Source organism: Procambarus clarkii, chromosome 79 (genome assembly GCF_040958095.1).
Source record: "Procambarus clarkii isolate CNS0578487 chromosome 79, FALCON_Pclarkii_2.0, whole genome shotgun sequence".
Classification (NCBI taxonomy): domain Eukaryota; kingdom Metazoa; phylum Arthropoda; class Malacostraca; order Decapoda; family Cambaridae; genus Procambarus; species Procambarus clarkii.
The window spans coordinates 19978759-20002068 of NC_091228.1; the positions used below are offsets into that span (position 1 = coordinate 19978759).

Sequence of the window (23310 nt, forward strand, 5' to 3'; positions counted from 1 at the left end):
AGCCTCAAAGTGATGTATACTAACATAGATGGAATTACAAATAAAGCAAATGAGCTTGGAGAACGGGTACTAGAGGAAAACCCAGACATAATAGCCCTCACAGAAACAAAGATTACGACAACGATAACAAACACAGTGTTCCCACAGGAATATTATGTTATGAGGAAAGAGAGGGAAGGAAGAGGTGGGGGTGGTGTAGCTCTGCTGGTAAGAAAAGGCTGGGATTTTGAGGAGATGGATATTCAGGGCTGTGAAGGTTTCAGTGACTACATAGCAGGTACCGTAACAAATGGAGGGGAAAAAATTATAGTCGTAGTCATATATAATCCACCACCAAATGACAGAAGATCTAGACAGAAATATGATAGAAACAACATGGCCACCATTAACATAATAGAAAGAGCAGCTTCTGTTTCTAGCAGGAATGGATCTGGACTACTAATTATGGGAGACTTCAACCATGGGAAGATAGATTGGAAGAACAGAGACCCGCATGGAGGACCAGAAACATGGAGAGCTAAGCTGCTGGTCGTGGCAACAAGAAACTTTCTAAGCCAGCACATCAAAGAACCAACAAGAATGAGAGGAGAAGATGAACCAGCAATGCTTGATTTGATATTTACCCTAAATGAGTGGGATATAAGGTAAGTTAAGATGGAAGCGCCCTTGGGAATGAGTGACCACAGTGTTTTGAACTTTGAGTACCTGGTAGAGCTAGGACTTGTCTCCCCCAAGAAAGAACTAGGAATCAAAAGGCTGGCATACCGAAAGGGGAATTATGAACAGATGAGAAGTTTCCTAAGTGAAATACCTTGGGACACAGACCTCAGAGATACGTCTGTACAGGGTATGATGGACTATGTTACCCAAAAGTGTTAGGAGGCAGTAAACAGGTTCATCCCGGCCCAAAGGGAAAAATCTGAGAAGCAACAGAAGAATCCATGGTATAATAGGGCATGTATGGAAGCGAAGAAACTGAACAAAAGGGCGTGGAGGAACTTCCGGAATAACAGAACACCAAAAAGCAGGGAGAGATACCAGAGAACCAGGAATGAGTACGTCAGGGTGAGAAGAGAAGCAGAGAAAAGTTTTGAAAATGATATAGCAAACAAAGCCAAGACCGAACCAAAGCTACTCCACAGTCACATCAGAAGGAAAACAACAGTGAAAGAACAGGTATTGAAACTTCGAACAGGCGAGGACAAGTATACAGAGAACGACAGAGAGGAGTGTGAAGAACTCAACAAGAGGTTCCAGGAGGTCTTCACAATAGAACAAGGTGAGGTCACTCTGCTAGGAGAAAGGGAGGTAAACCAGGCGGCCTTGGAAGAGTTCGAAATTACGAGAGAGGAGGTCAAGAGGCACCTGCTGGATCTGGATGTTAGAAAGGCAGTTGGTCCAGATGGGATCTCACCATGGGTACTGAAAGAGTGTGCAGAGGCACTTTGCTTGCCACTCTCCATAGTGTATAGTAAGTCACTGGAGATGGGAGACCTACCAGAAATATGGAAGACGGCGAATGTGGTCCCAATATACAAAAAGGGCGACAGGCAAGAGGCAGTGAACTACAGGCCAGTGTCCTTGACTTGTATACCATGCAAGGTGATGGAGAAGATCATGAGAAAAAACCTGGTAACACATCTGGAGAGAAAGGACTTCGTGACAAATCGCCAACATGGGTTCAGGGAGGGTAAATCTTGCCTTACAGGTTTGATAGAATTCTACGATCAGGTGACAAAGATTAAGCAACAAAGAGAGGGCTGGGCAGACTGCATTTTCTTGGATTATCGGAAAGCCTTTGACACAGTACCGCATAAGAGGCTGGTACATAAGCTGGAGAGACAGGCAGGTGTAGCTGGTAAGGTGCTCCAGTGGATAAGGGAGTATCTAAGCAATAGGAAGCAGAGAGTTACGGTGAGGAATGAGACCTCCGAATGGCGTGAAGTCACCAGTGGAGTCCCACAGGGCTCTGTACTCGGTCCTATCTTGTTTCTGATATAAGTAAATGATCTCCCGGAGGGTATCGATTCATTTCTCTCAATGTTTGCGGACGATGCTAAAATTATGAGAAGGATTAAAACAGAAGAGGACTGTTTGAGGCTTCAAGAAGACCTAGACAAGCTGAAGGAATGGTCGAACAAATGGTTGTTAGAGTTTAACCCAATCAAATGTAATGTAATGAAGATAGGTGTAGGGAGCAGGAGGCCAGATACAAGGTATCATCTGGGAGAGGAAATTCTTCAGGAGTCAGAGAAGGAAGAAGACTTGGGGGTTGATATCATGCCAGACCTGTCTCCTGCAGCACATATCAAGCGGATAACATCAGCGGCATATGCCAGGCTGGCCAACATACGAACGGCATTCAGAAACTTGTGTAAAGAATCATTCAGAACTTTGTATACCACATATGTCAGGCCAATCCTGGAGTATGCAGCCCCAGCATGGAGTCCATATCTAGTCAAGGATAAGACTAAACTGGAAAAGGTACAAAGGTTTGCCACCAGACTAGTACCCGAGCTGAGAGGTATGAGCTACAAGGAGAGACTACGGGAATTAAACCTCACTTCGCTGGAAGACAGAAGAGCTAGGGGAGACATGATCATCACATTCAAGATTCTGAAGGGAATTGATAGGGTAGATAAAGTCAGTCTATTTAACACAAGGGGAACACGCCCAAGAGGACACAGGTGGAAACTGAGTGCCCAAATGTGCCACAGAGATATTATAAAGAACTTTTTTAGTGTCAGAGTGGTTGACAAATGGAATGCATTAGGAAGTGATGTGGTGGAGGCTGACTCCATACACAGTTTCAAGTGTAAATATGATAGAGCCCGATAGGCTCAGGAATGTGTACACCTGTTGATTGACGGTTGAGAGGCGGGACCAAAGAGCCAGAGCTCAACCCCCGCAAACACAACTAGGTGAGTACACACACACACACACACACACACACACACACACACACACACACACACACACACACACACACACACACACAAACACCCATACACACACACGCTGGTAGTTGAGTGAACAGCTCGCTGGATACATAGTCCTTTGGTCCCGGGATCGATTCCCGGCGCCGGCGGAAACAGATGGGCAGAGTTTCTTTCACCCTGATGCACCTGTTTTCTAGCAGTAAATAGGTACTTGACAGTTAAACAGCTGCTACGGGATGCTTCTTGTGTGTGAGTGTGTGTATACTCACCTATTTGTGCTTGCGGGGGTTGAGCTCTGGCTCTTAGGTCCCGCCTCTCAACTGTCAATCAACTGGTGTACAGGGTCCTCAGCCTAATGGGCTCTATCATATCTACACTTGAATCTGTGACAGTGTCAGACCACGGAGGAAGAATTGAAACAGGAATTTCCTTAACTACTTTCGTATATTAATACATCTTCGGAAGGAATCATTCCTTCTGAAGATGTATTAATACGAAAGTACTTAAGGAAATTCCTGTTTTAATTCTTCCTCCGTGGTCTGACACTCACATTTTTTATCACGCGTTAATTTTCGTGATTTACACACACTTGAAACTGTGTATGGAGTCAGCCTCCACCACATTACTTCCTAATGCATTCCATTTGTCAACCACTCTGACACTAAAAAAAGTCCTTTCTAATATCTCTGTGACTCATTTGGGCACTCAATTTCCACCTGTGCCTCCTAGTGCATATGTCTCTTGTGTTAAACAGTATGTCCTTATCTACCCTATCAATTCCTTTGAGAATCTTGTATGTGTTAAGAATGTCCCCCTTAACTCTTCTGTCCTCCAGAGACGTGAGGTTTGACTCCCGTATTCTCTCCTTGTAGCTCATACCTCTCGGCTCGGGTACTATTCTGGTGGCAAATGTTTGAACCTTCTCCAGTTTAGTCTTATGCTTGATTAGATATGAACTCCATACTGGAGCTGGATACTCCAGGATTGGCCTGACATATGTGGTATACAAAGTTCTGAATGATTCCTTACACAAGTTTCTAAATGCCGTTCTTATGTTGGCCAGCCTAGCATATGCCGCTGATGTTATCCTCTTGATATGGGCTTCAGGGGACAGGTCTGGCGTGATATCAACCCCAAATCCTTCTCTCTCTCTTGAAGTATTTCATCTCCCAAATGATACCTTGTACCTGGTCTCCTGCTCCCTACACCTATCTGCATTACATTACATTTGCTTGGGTTAAACTCTATCAACATTTGTTCGACCATTCCTTCAGTTTGTCCAGGTCTTCTTGAAGTCTCAAGCGGCCCTCCTCTGTCTTCTCATAATTTTGGCATCGTCAGCAAACATTGAGAGTAATGAGTCTATACCCTCTTGGATATCATTTACGCATATCAGAAACAGGATAAGTCCGAGTGCAGAGACCTGTGGGACTCCACTGGTGACTTCACGCCAATCTGCATGAGGTCTCACCACTCACTGTAACTCTCTGCTTCCTATTGCTTAGGTACTCCCTTATCCACTGAAGCATCTTATCAGTCATTCCTGCCTATCTCTCAGGCAGGAGAGACAGGTTCTGTGAGTGTGTGTGCGTGTACTCACCTAGTTGTGTTTGCGGGGGTTGAGCTGTGGCTCTTTGGTCCCGCCTCTCAAATGTCAATCAATTGGTGTACAGATTCAAATCTACATTTGAAACTGTGTATGGAGCCAGCCTCCATCACATCACTGCCTAATGCATTCCACCTGTTAACTACTCTGATACTGAAAAAGTTCTTTCTAACGTCCCTGTGGCTCGTTTGGGTACTCAGTTTCCACCTGTGTCCCCTTGTTCGCATACCACAAGTGTTGAATAGTTTATCTTCGTCTACCCTGTCAATTCCCCTGAGGATTTTGTAGGTAGTGATCATGTCTCCCCGTACTCTTCTGTCTTCCAGTGTCATAAGGTGCATCTCACACAGCCTTTCCTCGTAACTCTTAGTTCCGGGACTAGCCTAGTGGCATACCTCTGAACCTTTTCCAGCGTCGTCTTGTGCTTGACAAGATACGGGCTCCATGCTGGGGCCGCATACTCCAAGATTAGTCTTACATATGAGGTGTACAAGGTTCTGAATGATTCCTTACACAAGTTCCTGAAGGCTGTTCTGATGTTAGCCAGCCTCGCGTATGCCGCAGACGTAATTCTTTTTATGTGGGCTTCAGGAGACAGGTTTGGTGTGATATCAACTCCTAGATCTTTCTCTCTGACCGTTCCATGAAGTACTTCATCTCCTATTGAAGTATCCTGTGTCTGGCCTCCTGTTTCCTCCGCCTAGTTTCATTACTTTACATTTACTCGGGTTTAACTTTAGCATCCAGTTGTTGGACCATTCATTCATTCTGTCTAGGTCATCTTGTAGTCTCCTACTATCATCCTCTGTTTCGATCCTCCTCATGATTTTGGCATCATCAGCAAACATTGAGAGAAACGAGTCTATACCCACTGGGAGATCATTTACATATATCAGAAACAGTATAGGACCACGGACTGACCCCTGCGGGACTCCACTTGTGACGTCTCCCCAATCTGAGACCTCACCCCTCACCGTTACTCGTTGTCTTCTGTTGCTTAGGTAATCCCTTATCCAATGGAGTACCTTCCTTTTCACTCCAGCCTGCTTCTCCAACTTTTTCACTAGCCTCTTATGTGGTATTGTGTCAAAGACTTTCTGCAGTCCAAAAATATGCAGTCTGCCCACCCCTCTCTTTCCTTGCCGGATTTTTGTTGCCTGGTCGAAGAATTCAATTAACCCTGTGAGGCAGGACCTGCCATCCCTGAACCCATGTTGATGCTGTGTTACAAAGTTCTTTCGCTCCAGATGTTCCACTAGCTTTCTTCGCACAATCTTCTGCATCAGTTTCCATGGTATGCAGATTAGGGACACTGGCCTGTAGTTCAATGCCTCCTGTCTATGCCCCTTCTTGAATATCGGGACTACATTAGCTGCTTTCCAAATTTCTGGCAGTTCCCCTGTTGCCAGTGATTTGTTATACACTATGGAGAGTGGTAGGCACAGTGCTTCTGCTCCTTCCTTTAGTATCCAAGGGGAGGTTTCATCTGGGCCTATAGCCTTTGTCACATCTGACTGTAGTAAAAGCTTCCTTACTTCCCCACTGGTAATCTCAAACTCTTCTAGTGGTTCCTGGTTACTATTCCCTCTCTTATCTCTGGAATTTCTCCTTGCTCTAAGGCGAAGACCTCCTGGAATTTCTGTTCCAGGAATATTCCTCCTGGAATATTCTGTTCCTCATACATTTCCTTGTCGTTTGTAGTGAATCCTTCTGCCCCTATCCTTAATTTCATAACCTAGTCCATTACTGTTGTTTTTCTCTTGTTGTGGCTGTGCAGCAATTTAGGCTGAGTCCTTGCTTTGCTTGCGATGTCATTTTGGTATTGTGTTTCTGCCTCTCTTCTCACCCTGACATATTCATTCATGGCATTCTGGTATCTTTCTCTGCTCCCAAGTGTCCTGTTATTCCTATAGTTTCTCCATGCCCTTTTACTTTGCTGCTTAGCTAGCCTACATTTCTGATTAAACCATGGGTTTCTCATCTTCATTTCACTGTTTTCCTTTTGGACTGGGACAAACTTGTTTGCTGCTTCCCTGGACTTCTGTGTGATGTAGTCCATCATGTCTTGGGCCGTCTTTCCCCTGAGCTCTGTTTCCCATGTTATATCTGTTAGGAATTCTCTTATCTCCTCATAGTTTCCCTTTTGGAATGGAGTTCTGCTCCAAGCTGTGCCTCAACGTCTACGACACTGCTGTATCCAGGACTACTAAATAAATATGAAACTCACTAAACACTGTGTAACTAATCTACCCAACATCGTAACATAATCGTACGTTACATTGGTGTGTGTGTGTACTCACCTAATTCACCTAATTGTACTCACCTAATTGTGCTTGCGAGGGGGTTGAGCTTTGGCTCTTTGGTCCCGCCTCTCACCCCTCAATCAACTGGTGTACAGATTCCTGAGCCTACTGGGCTATATCATATCTACATTTGAAACTGTGTATGGAGTCCGCCTCCACCACATCACTTCCTAATGCATTCCATCCGTTAACTACTCTGACACTGAAAAAGTTCTTTCTAATGTCTCTGTGGCTGTGTGTGTGTTGTGTGTGTGTGTGTGTGTGTGTGTGTGTGTGTGTGTGTGTGTGTGTGTGTGTGTGTGTGTGTGTGTGTGTGTGTGTGTGTGTGTATTCACCTAGTTGTGTTTGCGGGGGTTGAGCTTTGCTCTTTCTGCCCGCCTCTCAACTGTCAATCAACTTTTTACTAACTAATTTTTTTCCCTCACACAACACACACACACACACCCCAGGAAGCAGCCCGTGATAGCTGACTAACTCCCAGGTACCTATTTACTGCAAGGTAACAGGGGCATTCAGGGTGAAAGAAACTTTGCCCATTTGTTTCTGCCTCGTGTGGGAATCGAACCCGCGCCACAGAATTACGACTCCTGCGAGCTATCCACCAGGCTATCAGGCCCCCGCACGCGTGTGTGTGTGTGTGTGTGTAATTACCTAAGTGTAGTTATAGGATGAGAGCTACGCTCTTGGTGTCCCGTCTTCCCAGCACTCTTTGTCATATAACGCTTTGAAACTACTGACGGTCTTGGCCTCCACCATCTTCTCACCTAACTTGTTCCAACCGTCTACCACTCTGTTTGCATAAGTTAATTTTCTTATATTTCTTCGGCATCTGTGTTTAGCTAGTTTAAATCTATGACCTCTTGTTCTTAAAGTTCCAGGTGTCAGGAAATCTTCCCTATCGATTTTATTAATTCCTGTTACTATTTTGTGTGTAGTGATCATATCACCTCTTTTTCTTCTGTCTTCTAGTTTTGGCATATTTAATGCTTCTAACCTCTCCTCGTAGCTCTTCCCCTTCTGTTCTGGGAGCCACTTAGTAGCATGTCTTTGCACCTTTTCCAGTTTGTTGATGTGCTTCTTAAGATATGGGCACCACACAACCGCTGCATATTCTAGTTTTGGCCTAACAAAAGTCGTGAACGATTTCTTTAGTATATCGCCATCCATGTATTTAAAAGCAATTCTGAAGTTAGAAAGCGTGGCATAGGCTCCTCGCACAATATTCTTGATGTGGTCCTCAGGTGATAGTTTTCTATCTAGAACCACACCCTGGGCGATATACCCTGTTACCTAACAGTAAAAAAGGTACCTGGGTGTTAGTCAGCAGTCACGGGCTACTTCGTGGGGGTGGAGGCCTGGTCGAGGACCGGGCCGCGGGGACACTAAAAAAAAAGCCCCGAAATCATCTCAAGATAACCCCTAGATCTCGTTCTTTATCAGAATTCTTTAAAGATTTCTCACATAATATATAGGTTGAGTGAGGTCTATGTTCTCCTATTCCACATTTCATAACATGGCATTTATTAACATTAAAGTCCGTTTGCCAAGTGGTGCTCCATATACTTATTTTGTGCAGGTCATCTTGAAGGGTATGACAATCATCTAAGTTTCTTATCCTTCCTATTATCTTAGCATCATCAGCAAACATGTTCATATAATTCTGTATACCAACTGGTAGATCATTTATGTAGACAATAAGCATCACTGGTGCAAGAACTGAACCCTGTGGTACTCCACTTGTGAAATTTCTCCAGTCCGATACATTGCCTCTGATCACTGCCCTCATTTTTCTATCAGTCAGAAAATTTTTCGTCCATGTTAGAAGCTTACCTGTCACCCCTCCAATATTTTCCAGTTTCCAGAACAACCTCTTATGTGGAACTCTGTCGAATGCCTTTCTTAGGTCAAGATAGATGCAGTCAACCCAACCATCTCTTTCCTGTAATATCTCTGTTGCTCGATCATAGAAACAGAGTAAATTCGGTACACAGGATCTTCCAGATCGAAAACCATACTGTCTGTCTGATATTATATAATTTCTCTCCAGGTGTTCTACCCATTTAGTTTTAATTATTTTTTCCAATATTTTGACTATTATATTTGAGTGTGTGTGTGTGTGTGTGTGTGTGTGTGTGTGTGTGTGTGTGTGTGTGTGTGTGTGTGTGTGTGTGTGTGTGTGTGTGTGTGAGTGTTGCTGGCAAGTCAGAGATAAAGAGGCGGACTTACAGGTATGGGTTGGTCGAGGTAGTTGAAGACAGACATCTTGACGGGGAGGATCTCTCCACGCTTGAGAGAGGGGGGAAGGGTGAGGTCGACGAAGAAGGGGGTGAAGGTGGTGATGGGCTTCCTCTGGGAGAGTCCTACGCCCTTCTGTGGGTGGGCACACACGGCCTTGCCCACCCACTGTGTGATGGTGTCCGGTACAGTCACCTGCTGGGTGCTCACGCCTGACGACCTGCCAATAACCACATATAACACTAATTATTACATTTACACCTTTATGCCAAAACTGTAACCAAGTTCATAATTATTACAACACTGATGATATATATATTCTGATTTCAATTATCACTGAGAACTTCCCAGTAGAAGTGATGATTAGTGAAGGAGTGTTCATCATCCTCATCATACTGACGCATCTCAGGAGGCCGTGATTTAAAGTGCAACAAATGATCATCACTCTCCGTCTGAAGTCCAGGACCATCAGACATGCAGTAGGACACAGCCCATCTCCACCCACTGACACGTCGACAGCCAGCACCTCCACCCACTGACACGTCGACAGCCAGCACCTCCACCCACTGACACGTCGACAGCCAGCACCTCCACCCACTGACACATCGACAGCCAACCCCTCCACCTACTGACACGTCGACAGCCAGCACCTCCACCCACTGACACGTCGACAGCCAACCCCTCCACCTACTGACACGTCGACAGCCAGCACCTCCACCCACTGACAATTAGTGCAGGAATGTGTGACACTAAAGCAAGATAAATGTTAAGTTCTTCAAGTAAGTGGAATAAAATGTCAGTGGCCCACTGTGGTCTGAAGTTCTATCGTGTTCTGCATGAAAGTGGATTATAATGCATTATGGATTTGAATTATTGCTGGAAACCTTTGGAAATAAAGACCAAATACAGCCCCCAATATGGTTTGTGAAGATCAGTGTTCACAGACAAACAAAACGGAACACTTTCACACATAAATCTATAAGCTGGAAACTTACGGGACAACGATGATGTCCCAGAGCCAAGTCTCCGGGAAATTGGTCCTTGGAACATCTGGCTGTTGTTCGCTGCCTTCCTTACTGGCGCTGTCTGTGGCGAAGACCGGCAGGGGGGCCTCGGGCAGCGGGCGGGAAGGCGCAATAGCACCAGCGAAGCCGCCACCACCAGCACCACCAAAACCACCTCCAAGCGCTGTCGCGAAGTTCACACTCTCAAAATAGTGACGACGCTCTGAAAAGTCAAGAGTTTTTATGTTCATCAGATGATTCAAGTTAAGTATTTAATCTCCCCCCCCCCCAACACACACACAAAAGGCACCGAGCTCAAAAGACTACTTAGCTTCGCATGTGTCAGATATATAATCAAATCTCAAGATATAATTTAGTATGGCAATATGTGAACAAAATGACAAGGCGAACGATGTTAAAACAGGAAATACATATCTAAATGTAAGTGTCCAAGTAATCACTTATTATTATTCGATGGATTAAATTATTATTATATTATTAATAATTAAATAGAAGCAGCTACGTATGGAGTAATATAATTGAGGCGAGAGCCGGCGTGTCTCGGGTCTCCCAGCACAGCCCAGCAAGCAATACTTCACAAGCAACACTGTCTCCACCAATATACATTTCTTGCCCTCCTCAGGCAAGCAGTCACGTATCAACCATACTTACACTCCATTATAATTTATTTATTTATTATTTTATTTTAATAAGTATTTGTTAAAAAGTCGCAGATAACACACTCCTTTGCTTTTAATTAAAAAAAAAATGATTTCGTTTAACGTTAAAATTTAGTTTATTTTTACTAAATAAGTAATGGAAGTGTATTCGGTTCCCCGTTGATCAAGGACCAGCGGCAGCGGTTGGCTATAGTCGGTACTGTCTTTGTTGATAATCCATGTTGGTGTCACCAATTAACATTTACCTTATGCCTTCAGCATTGTGCACCGACAACAAGGTAGTGTAAACAACACTAGCAGGGGTAACATGTGCACCTACACCACGGTAGTGTGCACAACACTAGCGGGGGTAACATGTGCACCTACACCAAGGTAGTGTACACAACACTAGCAGGGGTAACATGTGCACCTACACCACGGTAGTGTGCACAACACTAGCAGGGGTAACATGTGCACCTACACCACGGTAGTGTGCACAACACTAGCAGGGATAACATGTGCACCTACACCACGGTAGTGTTCACAATACTAGCAGGGGTAACATGTGCACCTACACCACGGTAATGTGCACAACACTAGCAGGGGTAACATGTGCACCTACACCACGGTAGTGTGCACAACACTAGCAGGGGTAACATGTGCACCTACATCACGGTAGTGTGCACAACACTAGCAGGGGTAACATGTGCACCTACATCACGGTAGTGTGCACAACACTAGCAGGGATAACATGTGCACTTACACCACGGTAGTGTGCACAACACTAGCAGGGGTAACATGTGCACCTACACCACGGTAGTGTGCACAACACTAGCAGGGATAACATGTGCACCTACACCACGGTAGTGTGCACAACACTAGCAGGGATAACATGTGCACCTACACCAAGGTAGTGTGCACAACACTAGCAGGGATAACATCTTGTGCACCTACACCACGGTAGTGGGCACAGGGGTAACATCATGTGCACCAACACCAAGGTAGTGTGCACAACACTAGCAGGGGTAACATCTTGTGCACCTACACCACGGTAGTGTGCACAACACTAGCAGGGGTAACATGTGCACCTACACCACGGTAGTGTGCACAACACTAGCAGGGATAACATGTGCACCTACACCACGGTAGTGTGCACAACACTAGCAGGGATAACATGTGCACCTACACCAAGGTAGTGTGCACAACACTAGCAGGGATAACATCTTGTGCACCTACACCACGGTAGTGTGCACAGGGGTAACATCATGTGCACCAACACCAAGGTAGTGTGCACAACACTAGCAGGGGTAACATCTTGTGCACCTACACCACGGTAGTGTGCACAACACTAGCAGGGATAACATGTGCACCTACACCAAGGTAGTGTGCACAACACTAGCAGGGATAACATCTTGTGCACATACACCACGGTAGTGTGCACAGGGGTAACATCATGTGCACCAACACCAAGGTAGTGTGCACAACACTAGCAGGGGTAACATGTGCACCTACACCACGGTAGTGTGCACAACACTAGCAGGGATAACATGTGCCCCTACACCACGGTAGTGTGCACAATACTAGCAGGGGTAACATCATGTGCACCTACACCACGGTAGTGTGCACAACACTAGCAGGGGTAACATGTACACCTACACCACGGTAGTGTGCACAACACTAGCGGGGGTATCATGTGCACCTACACCAAGGTAGTGTGCACAACACTAGCGGGGGTAACATGTGCACCTACACCACGGTAGTGTGCACAACACTAGCAGGGATAACATGTGCACCTACACCACGGTAGTGTGCACAACACTAGCAGGGGTAACATGTGCACCTACACCACGGTAGTGTGCACAACACTAGCAGGGATAACATGTGCACCTACACCACGGTAGTGTGCACAACACTAGCAGGGGTAACATGTGCACCTACACCACGGTAGTGTGCACAACACTAGCAGGGATAACATGTGCACCTACACCACGGTAGTGTGCACAACACTAGCAGGGATAACATGTGCACCTACACCAAGGTAGTGTGCACAACACTAGCAGGGATAACATCTTGTGCACCTACACCACGGTAGTGGGCACAGGGGTAACATCATGTGCACCAACACCAAGGTAGTGTGCACAACACTAGCAGGGGTAACATCTTGTGCACCTACACCACGGTAGTGTGCACAACACTAGCAGGGGTAACATGTGCACCTACACCACGGTAGTGTGCACAACACTAGCAGGGATAACATGTGCACCTACACCACGGTAGTGTGCACAACACTAGCAGGGATAACATGTGCACCTACACCAAGGTAGTGTGCACAACACTAGCAGGGATAACATGTGCACCTACACCACGGTAGTGTGCACAACACTAGCAGGGATAACATGTGCCCCTACACCACGGTAGTGTGCACAACACTAGCGGGGGTAAAATCATGTGCACCTACACCACGGTAGTGTGCACAACACTAGCAGGGATAACATGTGCCCCTACACCACGGTAGTGTGCACAACACTAGCAGGGGTAATATCATGTGCACCAACACCACGGTAGTGTGCACAACACTAGCAGGGGTAACATGTGCACTTACACCACGGTAGTGTGCACAACACTAGCAGGGGTAACATGTGCACCAACACCACGGTAGTGTGCACAACACTAGCAGGGGTAACATGTGCACCTACACCACGGTAGTGTGCACAACACTAGCAGGGGTAACATGTGCACCTACACCACGGTAGTGTGCACAACACTAGCAGGGATAACATGTGCACCTACACCACGGTAGTGTGCACAACACTAGCAAGGATAACATGTGCACCTACACCAAGGTAGTGTGCACAACACTAGCAGGGGTAACATCTTGTGCGCCTACACCACGGTAGTGTGCACAACACTAGCAGGGATAACATGTGCACCTACACCACGGTCGTGTGCACAACACTAGCAGGGATAACATGTGCACCTACACCAAGGTAGTGTACACAACACTAGCAGGGGTAACATCTTGTGTGCCTACACCACGGTAGTGTGCACAACACTAGCAGGGATAACATCTTGTGCACCAACACCACGGTCGTGTGCACAACACTAGCAGGGGTAACATGTGCACCTACACCACGGTAGTGTGCACAACACTAGCAGGGATAACATGTGCACCTACACCAAGGTAGTGTACACAACACTAGCAGGGGTAACATCTTGTGTGCCTACACCACGGTAGTGTGCACAACACTAGCAGGGATAACATCTTGTGCACCAACACCACGGTCGTGTGCACAACACTAGCAGGGGTAACATGTGCACCTACACCACGGTAGTGTGCACAACACTAGCAGGGATAACATGTGCACCTACACCACGGTAGTGTGCACAACACTAGCGGGGGTAACATGTGCACCTACACCAAGGTAGTGTGCACAACACTAGCAGGGGTAACATGTGCACCTACACCACAGACCCAAGCCTCCAGTCTGAGTCAGCATATCCAATCACTCTGGTCATTAAGAGAGTAATTGCAGAACATTTGCTTATGTTATTGAGGACTAACATTACTGAGCTTGACGCAAACAAAAATGTGTAATTTTATCACTTATATTATCTAACAAACAATCGCTATAACAGAGATTGTTGGAGACACTTATGTCCGCGATGGACAGGTGACACATTTATTGTGTTCGTGTAAGACTTCAAATACTTGATTCCTTCGATATTTGTACATCTATGACTGGGAGGAAAAAATTGCTTAAAAATCGTTTAAAATTGCTTGTTTCGAATTGAGGCTGTGAAATGTTTCTGCATTCTAACTATGTTAAGTTTATTCTGTTCAAGCGTCAATTTGTACATCTATGACTGGGAGGAATTATTTGAATTTTCGTACATTTTAAACCAGTTTAAAATTGCTTGTTAAAATTGAAATGTTTCTGCCTTCTAGCTATGTTAAGCTCAATATCCTCAAGCGTGTGAGAATTCGAGGATCAGTTAAATTTGTCTTTAAGTTCGACTTAATATATTATCATTATTACAAATATTATTATAAAGTTCGAGCTTTTTACCTAAAGCTGATATAAAAATAAAAATTTACATGTTTACAGTTGAAAAATATAAATGGACAACTAATGTGCATTTCAAATTTGTGATTTAATACTTGCGAATTTTATTTCATTCTGAATATGATGTGATTTTATGGAAGTGGGAGGAGAAAGGTGCTCCTGGTCTTGTTTGGCAGTAAATATGCTGTACAAATAACAGTGCAAAATATTTGTAGCAATACAGACAGTTACAATCATGTAACAGTTACAATTAGAAGTCTGAGAAAAACAGCTGAATGACAAAGTAAACATTGATAATTTTGACATTGGGAAGAGAGGCCGTTGATGAAGAGAAGTGAACATTACCTTCCTCACACGGTCTCGTCTCTAGTGTCAAGTCGCTGAAGACGAACAAACCAGAGTTCTGAAAAACAAGTTAAAGAATTAATACATGTTTTACAATGGCAGAAAGGCATCACAAATAACGGAGACTATAAGAACTATATTTATTACAAAACTTACCAAGAACATCAATACCAATAATAATTCAAACGATAATGTCAAGAAACTTCACTAAATGCTAGAAAATTAAACTGCATAATATATCTGGCGTTGTCTCCAGTTGTTTTAATACGAATCAATGCTACTATTAGTACGTCCTTCACACGATGATAACTGAATATTAGGCAAGACTCGAAGTCAGCAAAGACCCAAGCAAGAGCTTCCAGGAGGTCAGTGATGACCCAAGCAAGAGCTTCCAGGAGGTCAGCAAAGACCCAAGCAAGAGCTTCCAGGAGGTCAGCAAAGACCCAAGCAAGAACTCCTGGGAGGTCAGTGATGACCCAAGCAAGAGCTTCCAAGAGGTCAGTGATGACCCAAGCAAGAGCTTCCAGGAGGTGAGCAAAGACCCAAGCAAGAGCTTCTAGGAGGTGAGCAAAGACCCAAGCAAGAGCTTCCAGGAGGTCAGCAAAGACCCAAGCAAGAGCTTCCAGGAGGTGAGCAAAGACCCAAGCAAGAGCTTCAAGGAGGTCAGCAAAGACCCAAGCAAGAGCTTCCAGGAGGTCAGCGATGACCCAAGCAAGAGCTTCCAGGAGGTCAGCGATGACCCAAGCAAGAGCTTCCAGGAGGTCAGCGATGAATCAAGTAAGAGCTTCCAAGAGGTCAGTGATGAACCAAGGAAGAGCTTCCAAGAGGTCAGCGATGAACCAAGTAAGAGCTTCCAGGTCAGCGATGAACCAACGAAGAGCTTCCAGGAGGTCAGCGATGAACCAAGGAAGAGCTTCCAAGAGGTCAGCGATGAACCAAGTAAGAGCTTCTAGGAGGTCAGCGATGAACCTAGAAAGAACTTCCAGGAGGTCAGCGGTGAACCAAGTAAGAACTTCCAGGAGGTCAGCGATGAACCTAGTAAGAACTTCCAGGAGGTCAGCGATGAACCAAGCAAGAGCTTCCAGGAGGTCAGTGATGACCCAAGTAAGAACTTCCAGGTCAGTGATGAACCAAGTAAGAACTTCCAGGAGGTCAGCGATGAACCAAGCAAGAGCTTCCAAGAGGTCAGTGATAAACCAAGTAAGAGCTTCCAGGAGGTCAGCGATGAACCAAGGAAGAGCTTCCAGGAGGTCAGCGATGACCCAAGCAAGAGCTTCCAGGAGGTCAGCGATGAACCAAGTAAGAGCTTCCAGGAGGTCAGCGATGAACCAAGTAAGAGCTTCCAAGAGGTCAGCGATGACCCAAGCAAGAGCTTCCAGGAGGTCAGCGATGACCCAAGCAAGAGCTTCCAGGCGGTCAGCGATGACCCAAGCAAGAGCTTCCAGGAGGTCAGCGATGACCCAAGGAAGAGCTTCCAGGAGGTCAGCGATAAACCAAGTAAGAATTTCCAGGAGGTCAGCGATGAACCTAGAAAGAACTTCCAGGAGGTCAGCGGTGAACCAAGTAAGAACTTCCAGGAGGTCAGCGATGAACCTAGTAAGAACTTCCAGGAGGTCAGCGATGAACCAAGCAAGAGCTTCCAGGCGGTCAGCGATGACCCAAGTAAGAACTTCCAGGAGGTCAGCGATGACCCAAGCAAGAGCTTCCAGGAGGTCAGCGATGAACCAAGAAAGAGCTTCCAGGAGGTCAGTGATAAACCAAGTAAGAGCTTCCAAGAGGTCAGCGATGAACCAAGGAAGAGCTTCCAGGAGGTCAGCGATGAACCAAGGAAGAGCTGCCAAGAGGCCAGCGATGAACCAAGTAAGAGCTTCCAGTAGGTCAGCAATGAACCAAGGAAGAGCTTCCAGGAGGTCAGCGATGAACCAAGGAAGAGCTTCCAGGAGGTCAGCGATGAACCAAGAAAGAGCTTCCAAGAGGTTAGCAATGAACCAAGGAAGAGCTTCCAGCAGGTCAGCGATGAACCAAGGAAGAGCTTCCAAGAGGTCAGCGATGAACCAAGTAAGAGATTCCAGGAGGTCAGCGATGTACCAAGCAAGAGCTTCCAGGAAAAATGTACAATATCGTTCCAGCACTCGCCCCCTGAAGATGTGAACATACACGAGACTCGAGGAAGTCATTGTAGCTGCAGCAAAGCAATTCCAGTCATCATCCCAGATAATACAAAACAAAAGAATTATTTGTTCTACAGTTAAGAAGTTAAAGAGTAAGAGCTGAGTCAACATCTTTAGAAAGCCTCTGAAAGAAGGAAGAACTCTGCTAAGAGCCGTGATATCTGAAGCAAGATGAGTTTCTAAAGAGGTGAAGGAACCAAGATGGTTTGAGTGGTGTCAAACTCTAAATGAACATAATAGTCTTGGAGAGACATGAGGCCAGATTAAAGCAATATCAGGGTGACCATTCCGACCACAGACATATATTCAACCATTACAAGAGGCTGAGACACTTCCTTTCCAATTTCCAGAGAGAGCAGCTTAAACATCAGCTTACTGCAACGGTCAGAGCAAGTAAATCATGAGAGGTTGACAGCCAATCATGAGAACATAGCTACATTCAACGAATGAGGCACTCCCTTCACCAAACAAGAAGGTTCTCTCGCTGGAGAATAAGCCATATTGGACGCTATAGATGCATCTGAGGTAAACTACCGACCTCTTAGAAGAAAGGAGACATAATTCCGTTTCCTAAGCCAAAAGAACCTGGCAATTATAGACCCATTATCATCATGTTGCAGGACTGAATTTCTTAAATAGGCTTCTGTGGAAAACTGGAGGTCTGCATTAGTAAATATTTGACTTCACTAGAGCAGTAGGTACTGCCAACGGCATAGCAACATTACTAGGAACAGTTAACTCAGGTTCTGCTATAATAATCTCCGTATATTTAGTGAAAGGATTCGAACTTGCAAGTCCGCAATCAATTTTATAGATGTTAATAAATTCAATTAAATTCAAAATTGATTCAAAATTTCCTGAAAGGTATGCCAGAGTAAACCTGCAAGGCCAAGTGTCAGGTTACCAGTTGCATGAGAATGGGACTCCACAAGGAGGAGTTACAGACTCAGTGCTAGTCATTAACATCCTTATGAAAAACCTCGCTTCCCTGACATTTCCAGAAAGGGTTAAATTCCTAAGCTATGCTGATGTATCTTTAGTCGTCACAGGTCCTTCTCTTTTGAATAAAGTCCAAATGACGCTAGATAAAGTAACATTTGAATGCTGCATTTTTGGGCAAAAAATATCTGCACATAAATCTAAAGCAATGAGACTGGGTGGCAATAATCAGGAGTCACCTACGCATTCAAGACATTAATCTTAAGGGGTTATACAATATCAATATCTCGGAGTAAGGATTGGTTCTAAAAACCATTCAACAAGCAAATTTAATGTCTGAAGGAGAAACCAAAATCACGACTGAATATAATGAAAATAATCACAGGGCCCCATCCAGGAGCGAGACACAAGAGTGTTAATAATGTTTAACATACACACCGTTCATTCCATAGTTGATTATGCAGCGCTTGCCTTACTCACTCTTTCTCCTGGTCAATGGGCAATGGTTGAGGGTATTCAAAATGATGCAATGCGAGTCATAACAGGGACTCCCAGATGGACTAAAATACAGAACCTAAGACTAGAAACAAAACTAACATGGGTTGAAATAATGGTAAAAGGGCCTGCTGCCTGCATGCTGACCTAGATATTGACTAGACTAATAATCAGTTCACTCAAATATATAATCACTAGAGAAGTTACTTGGGATAAAAGAGCTTTAAAAAAACCAGGTGGACTTTCCATGCAATACATTCGAAATTATAAAAAGAATCACAAAGGGATAGCACGAAATACACGCAGACCTCGTCTTGCAGCCCCATGGGAATTCCTGGCACCAGACTAAGATTATGACTCTTGAAGTAAATAAAGAACTAGACTAATCCTCATCGTCTATGCATCATTGCACAGATGAATATAGAATCAAACTTGGTATCTGAAAGCATCATTTACTTCACAGATGGATCAGTAGACCAGCAGGGACAAGAAACCGGAGCTGCAGTTAAGGCAGGAAAGTTTGTAGTTAGATAGAAACTCTCAAACGGGTGTTCAACTTTTCAAACAGAGATGCTAGCCATTCAAAAGGCTTTGGAACATGCTCTTGCTGAACACCGACAACATGTTATCATACACACAGATTCGAGAACTGTCATTGAAATCTTGCAACAAGAACACATACATGACAACATCCATCGGATCACAAATGTTATATCATTAATGCAAACACCCATACGTCAAGGCCGTTGGGTACACCTGAGACCCACCAGAGAGAACTGATCAACTCGACCACACCAGAGACCCACCAGAGAGAACTGGTCAAATCGAACACACTAGATACCCACCAGAGAGAACTGGTCAACTCGACCACACCAGAGACGTCCACCAGAGGGAACTGGTCAACTCGACCACACCAGAGACCCACCAGAGAGAACTGGTCAACTCGACCACACTAGAGACACACCAGAGAGAACTGGTCAACTTGACCACACCAGAGACCGACTAAAGAGAACTGGCCAACTCGACCCCACCAGAGAGAAATGGTCAACTCGACCACACCAGAGACCCGCCAGAGAAAACTGGTCAACTCGACCACACCAGAGACGTCCACCAAAGAGAACTGGTCAACTTGACCACACCAGAGACCCACTAAAGAGAACTGGTCAACTCGACCCCACCAGAGACCCACCAGAGAGAACTGGTCAACTCGACCACACCAGAGAGTACTGGTCAACTCGACCACACCAGAGACCCACCAGAGAGAACTGGTCAACTCGACCACACCAGAAACCCACCAGAGAGAACTGGTCAACTCGACCACACCAGAGACCCACCAGAGAGAACTGGTCAACTCGACCACACCAGAGAGAACTGGTCAACTCGACGACACCAGAGACCCACCAAGTCGCCACGACAGAACAGGACGGCAGGGAACACGTAACTCCTGACCTAGAACTCCTGAAATACGAAAAGGTTAAAGTTGACCACATTCCGCCAGGCCGCCGGCAGACAACTTGGCAGGTACGTACATCATGGGTCCAGGAGCTGGCAAACATATTGTTATTAAACGGGATTTAATGAGGAACTTGAGGTTGGCAGAGTATGAACTACCACTATACGATCTACCCCAGTCGATCCGCCTGTTTTCGTTGTATAGTAACGATGACGACAATAGTACACATACCGACGTACACCGCAATTAGGAAGTTGAAATCGGTACTTTTGAATTAGAAAAACCGGAAAAGATTTCCGATTTTTGTTGCGAAGACACACTCACGTAACCTAACCTCCCTGGGCCTGACACACGCTATATGTGGTCTAATATGAGGTCTATTATAATAATATCGAATAATGAGGTCTCCACTCCTGACTCCTAGACATTTTCTCCACTGCATGTGGGTGCTTTACTAGCAATATATAGTTTGTTTTTTAGCTTTATTTTTTCGGACTATAAAGTAAATAGTATTACTATTTACTATTTACTTTACTATTATAAAGTGAATATAACCATATTCTTCTCGCTAATTGCTTAGTATGTCAAGTTTTATACTATTGTGCTCATAGTTACACAAGATACTATCTGAACAAGAGGATGGGTTACCTAGCCCTAGCAACCTCTAAGGTGTGTTGCTAGGGGGATGGGGACAGGTGTGAGACTCACACTGATAGCGTGAGACACTGTTACGAACCCGAGTCCATCGTCGGAGCATGGAGCAGCGACATCAGTGCCATCCGTGAGTCCGCTCCCGAAACCCACACAAAATGGACGACGCCATCTGGTGGTGACAGGATGATACCTGCAAGAGGCGCTTGATTCCTGTCCTGGTCAGCTCAAGAGGTAGCTGTTGCTGACCTCTGGTGAGGTGGCTCCTAGAAAATCAGTGCCATCTATTGTAGGAGTTGTATGTTTATGTCAGAGTCCGTAAGTGGTATTTCCTAGTGTCCCAAGTACTGGCCAGTTTACTGATGACGTGTCTGTATCCACAGAGGCGACATAGGGCTGCAGTGGTATGAGGACAGTCAGTCTAGCCAAGGCAGTCTATATCTCTCTACTCCATTCTGCTTTATGTGAGCAGTGAGCCGCCGCCGAAGAGGAACTGAGTAGTATCTGCTGTCTGCCTGTGAAGTGGCAGTGACAGAATTCGGCGTATCCCGGGACTGGCTAGAGGAAGAGACAACTGACAGTAAGGTGCTACGGAGGAGTGTAACTAGCTAGTTGCAAGAAGCTCCTGCCAGGGGTTCGCTACCCTTGTATTTGTTCATGAAGAGGCCCAGCAGCGCCAGGCTGATGTTCCCTGCCAGCACTAGGCTGGAGAGTGATTGTGGGCATTCACAAGGAGCACCTAGTGAGACTGTGCATAGGCTGGCCCATGGCTAGGGTAGACTCGTTGATGTTTCCCAGTACTGGTTGAGGACGGTACTGTGTGTTGAGGAAACACGGAAGTTGACAAGGCTGCATCGCATGAGCATCAAGGAGCGCTTAGTGTCCTATGAGAGAGACACTTGTGTATATATCAGTGTAGTAATACTTCCTTTATGATAGTATTTAAAGTGATGGGAAAGTGATTATATGTGAATATATTGATAATTGATGAAGTGCCGTATTCCTTACAACTCCCCCATTGTGTTGTACTTGCATTACCAAGCTCACTCCTTGAAAGCCACTACTAACTTGGGGTCGGATACTAGAACTTTGGTTCCTCCAGCAAAGAACCCGGTTGCGACCCATTGTGGCCGTAACAGACACACTGATAGTGTGAGAGACACACTGATAGTGTGAGAGACACACTGATAGTGTGAGAGACACACTGATAGTGTGAGAGACACACTGATAGTGTGAGAGACACACTGATAGTGTGAGAGACACACTGATAGTGTGAGAGACACACTGATAGTGTGAGAGACACACTGATAGTGTGAGAGACACACTGATAGTGTGAGAGACACACTGATAGTGTGAGAGACACACTGATAGTGTGAGAGACACACTGATAGTGTGAGAGACACACTGATAGTGTGAGAGACACACTGATAGTGTGAGAGACACACTGATAGTGTGAGAAACACACTGATAGTGTGAGAGACACACTGATAGTGTGAGAGACACACTGATAGTGTGAGAGACACACTACTGATAGCGTGAGAGACACACTACTGATAGTGTGAGAGACACACTACTGATAGTGTGAGAGACACACTACTGATAGTGTGAGAGACACACTACTGATAGTGTGAGAGACACACTACTGATAGTGTGAGACACACACTACTGATAGTGTGAGACACACACTACTGATAGTGTGAGACACACACTACTGATAGTGTGAGACACACACTACTGATAGTGTGAGAGACACACTACTGATAGTGTGAGAGACACACTACTGATAGTGTGAGAGACACACTACTGATAGTGTGAGAGACACACTACTGATAGTGTGAGAAACACACTACTGATAGTGTGAGAGACACACTACTGATAGTGTGAGAGACACACTACTGATAGTGTGAGAAACACACTACTGATAGTGTGAGAGACACACTACTGATAGTGTGAGAGACACACTACTGATAGTGTGAGAGAGACACACTACTGATAGTGTGAGAGAGACACACTACTGATAGTGTGAGAGACACACTACTGATAGTGTGAGAGAGACACACTACTGATAGTGTGAGAGAGACACACTACTGATAGTGTGAGAGACACACTACTGATAGTGTGAGAGAGACACACTACTGATAGTGTGAGAGAGACACACTACTGATAGTGTGAGAGAGACACACTACTGATAGTGTGAGAGAGACACACTACTGATAGTGTGAGAGAGACACACTACTGATAGTGTGAGAGAGACACACTACTGATAGTGTGAGAGAGACACACTACTGATAGTGTGAGAGACACACTGATAGTGTGAGAGACACACTGATAGTGTGAGAGACACACTAATAGTGTGAGAGACACACTGATAGTGTGAGAGACACACTGATAGTGTGAGAGACACACTGATAGTGTGAGACACACACTGATAGTGTGAGACACACAC

General features: G+C 45.2%; 1 protein-coding gene across 3 annotated transcripts in view; it reads right to left on the reverse strand.

The window, feature by feature from the left end:
* LOC123764589 (alpha-1-inhibitor 3) overlaps window positions 1-23310 on the reverse strand; it is a 209935-nt gene that overhangs the window by 60996 nt on the left and 125629 nt on the right. For all 3 annotated transcript variants that reach the window (XM_069314575.1, XM_069314574.1, XM_069314576.1), the window contains exons 14-16: window positions 15156-15213; window positions 10079-10310; window positions 9075-9303 (exon numbers count right to left, since the gene is read on the reverse strand). In XM_069314575.1, coding sequence (XP_069170676.1) covers window positions 9075-9303; window positions 10079-10310; window positions 15156-15213 — 519 coding nt within the window. The remainder of the gene's footprint in view (window positions 1-9074; window positions 9304-10078; window positions 10311-15155; window positions 15214-23310) is intronic.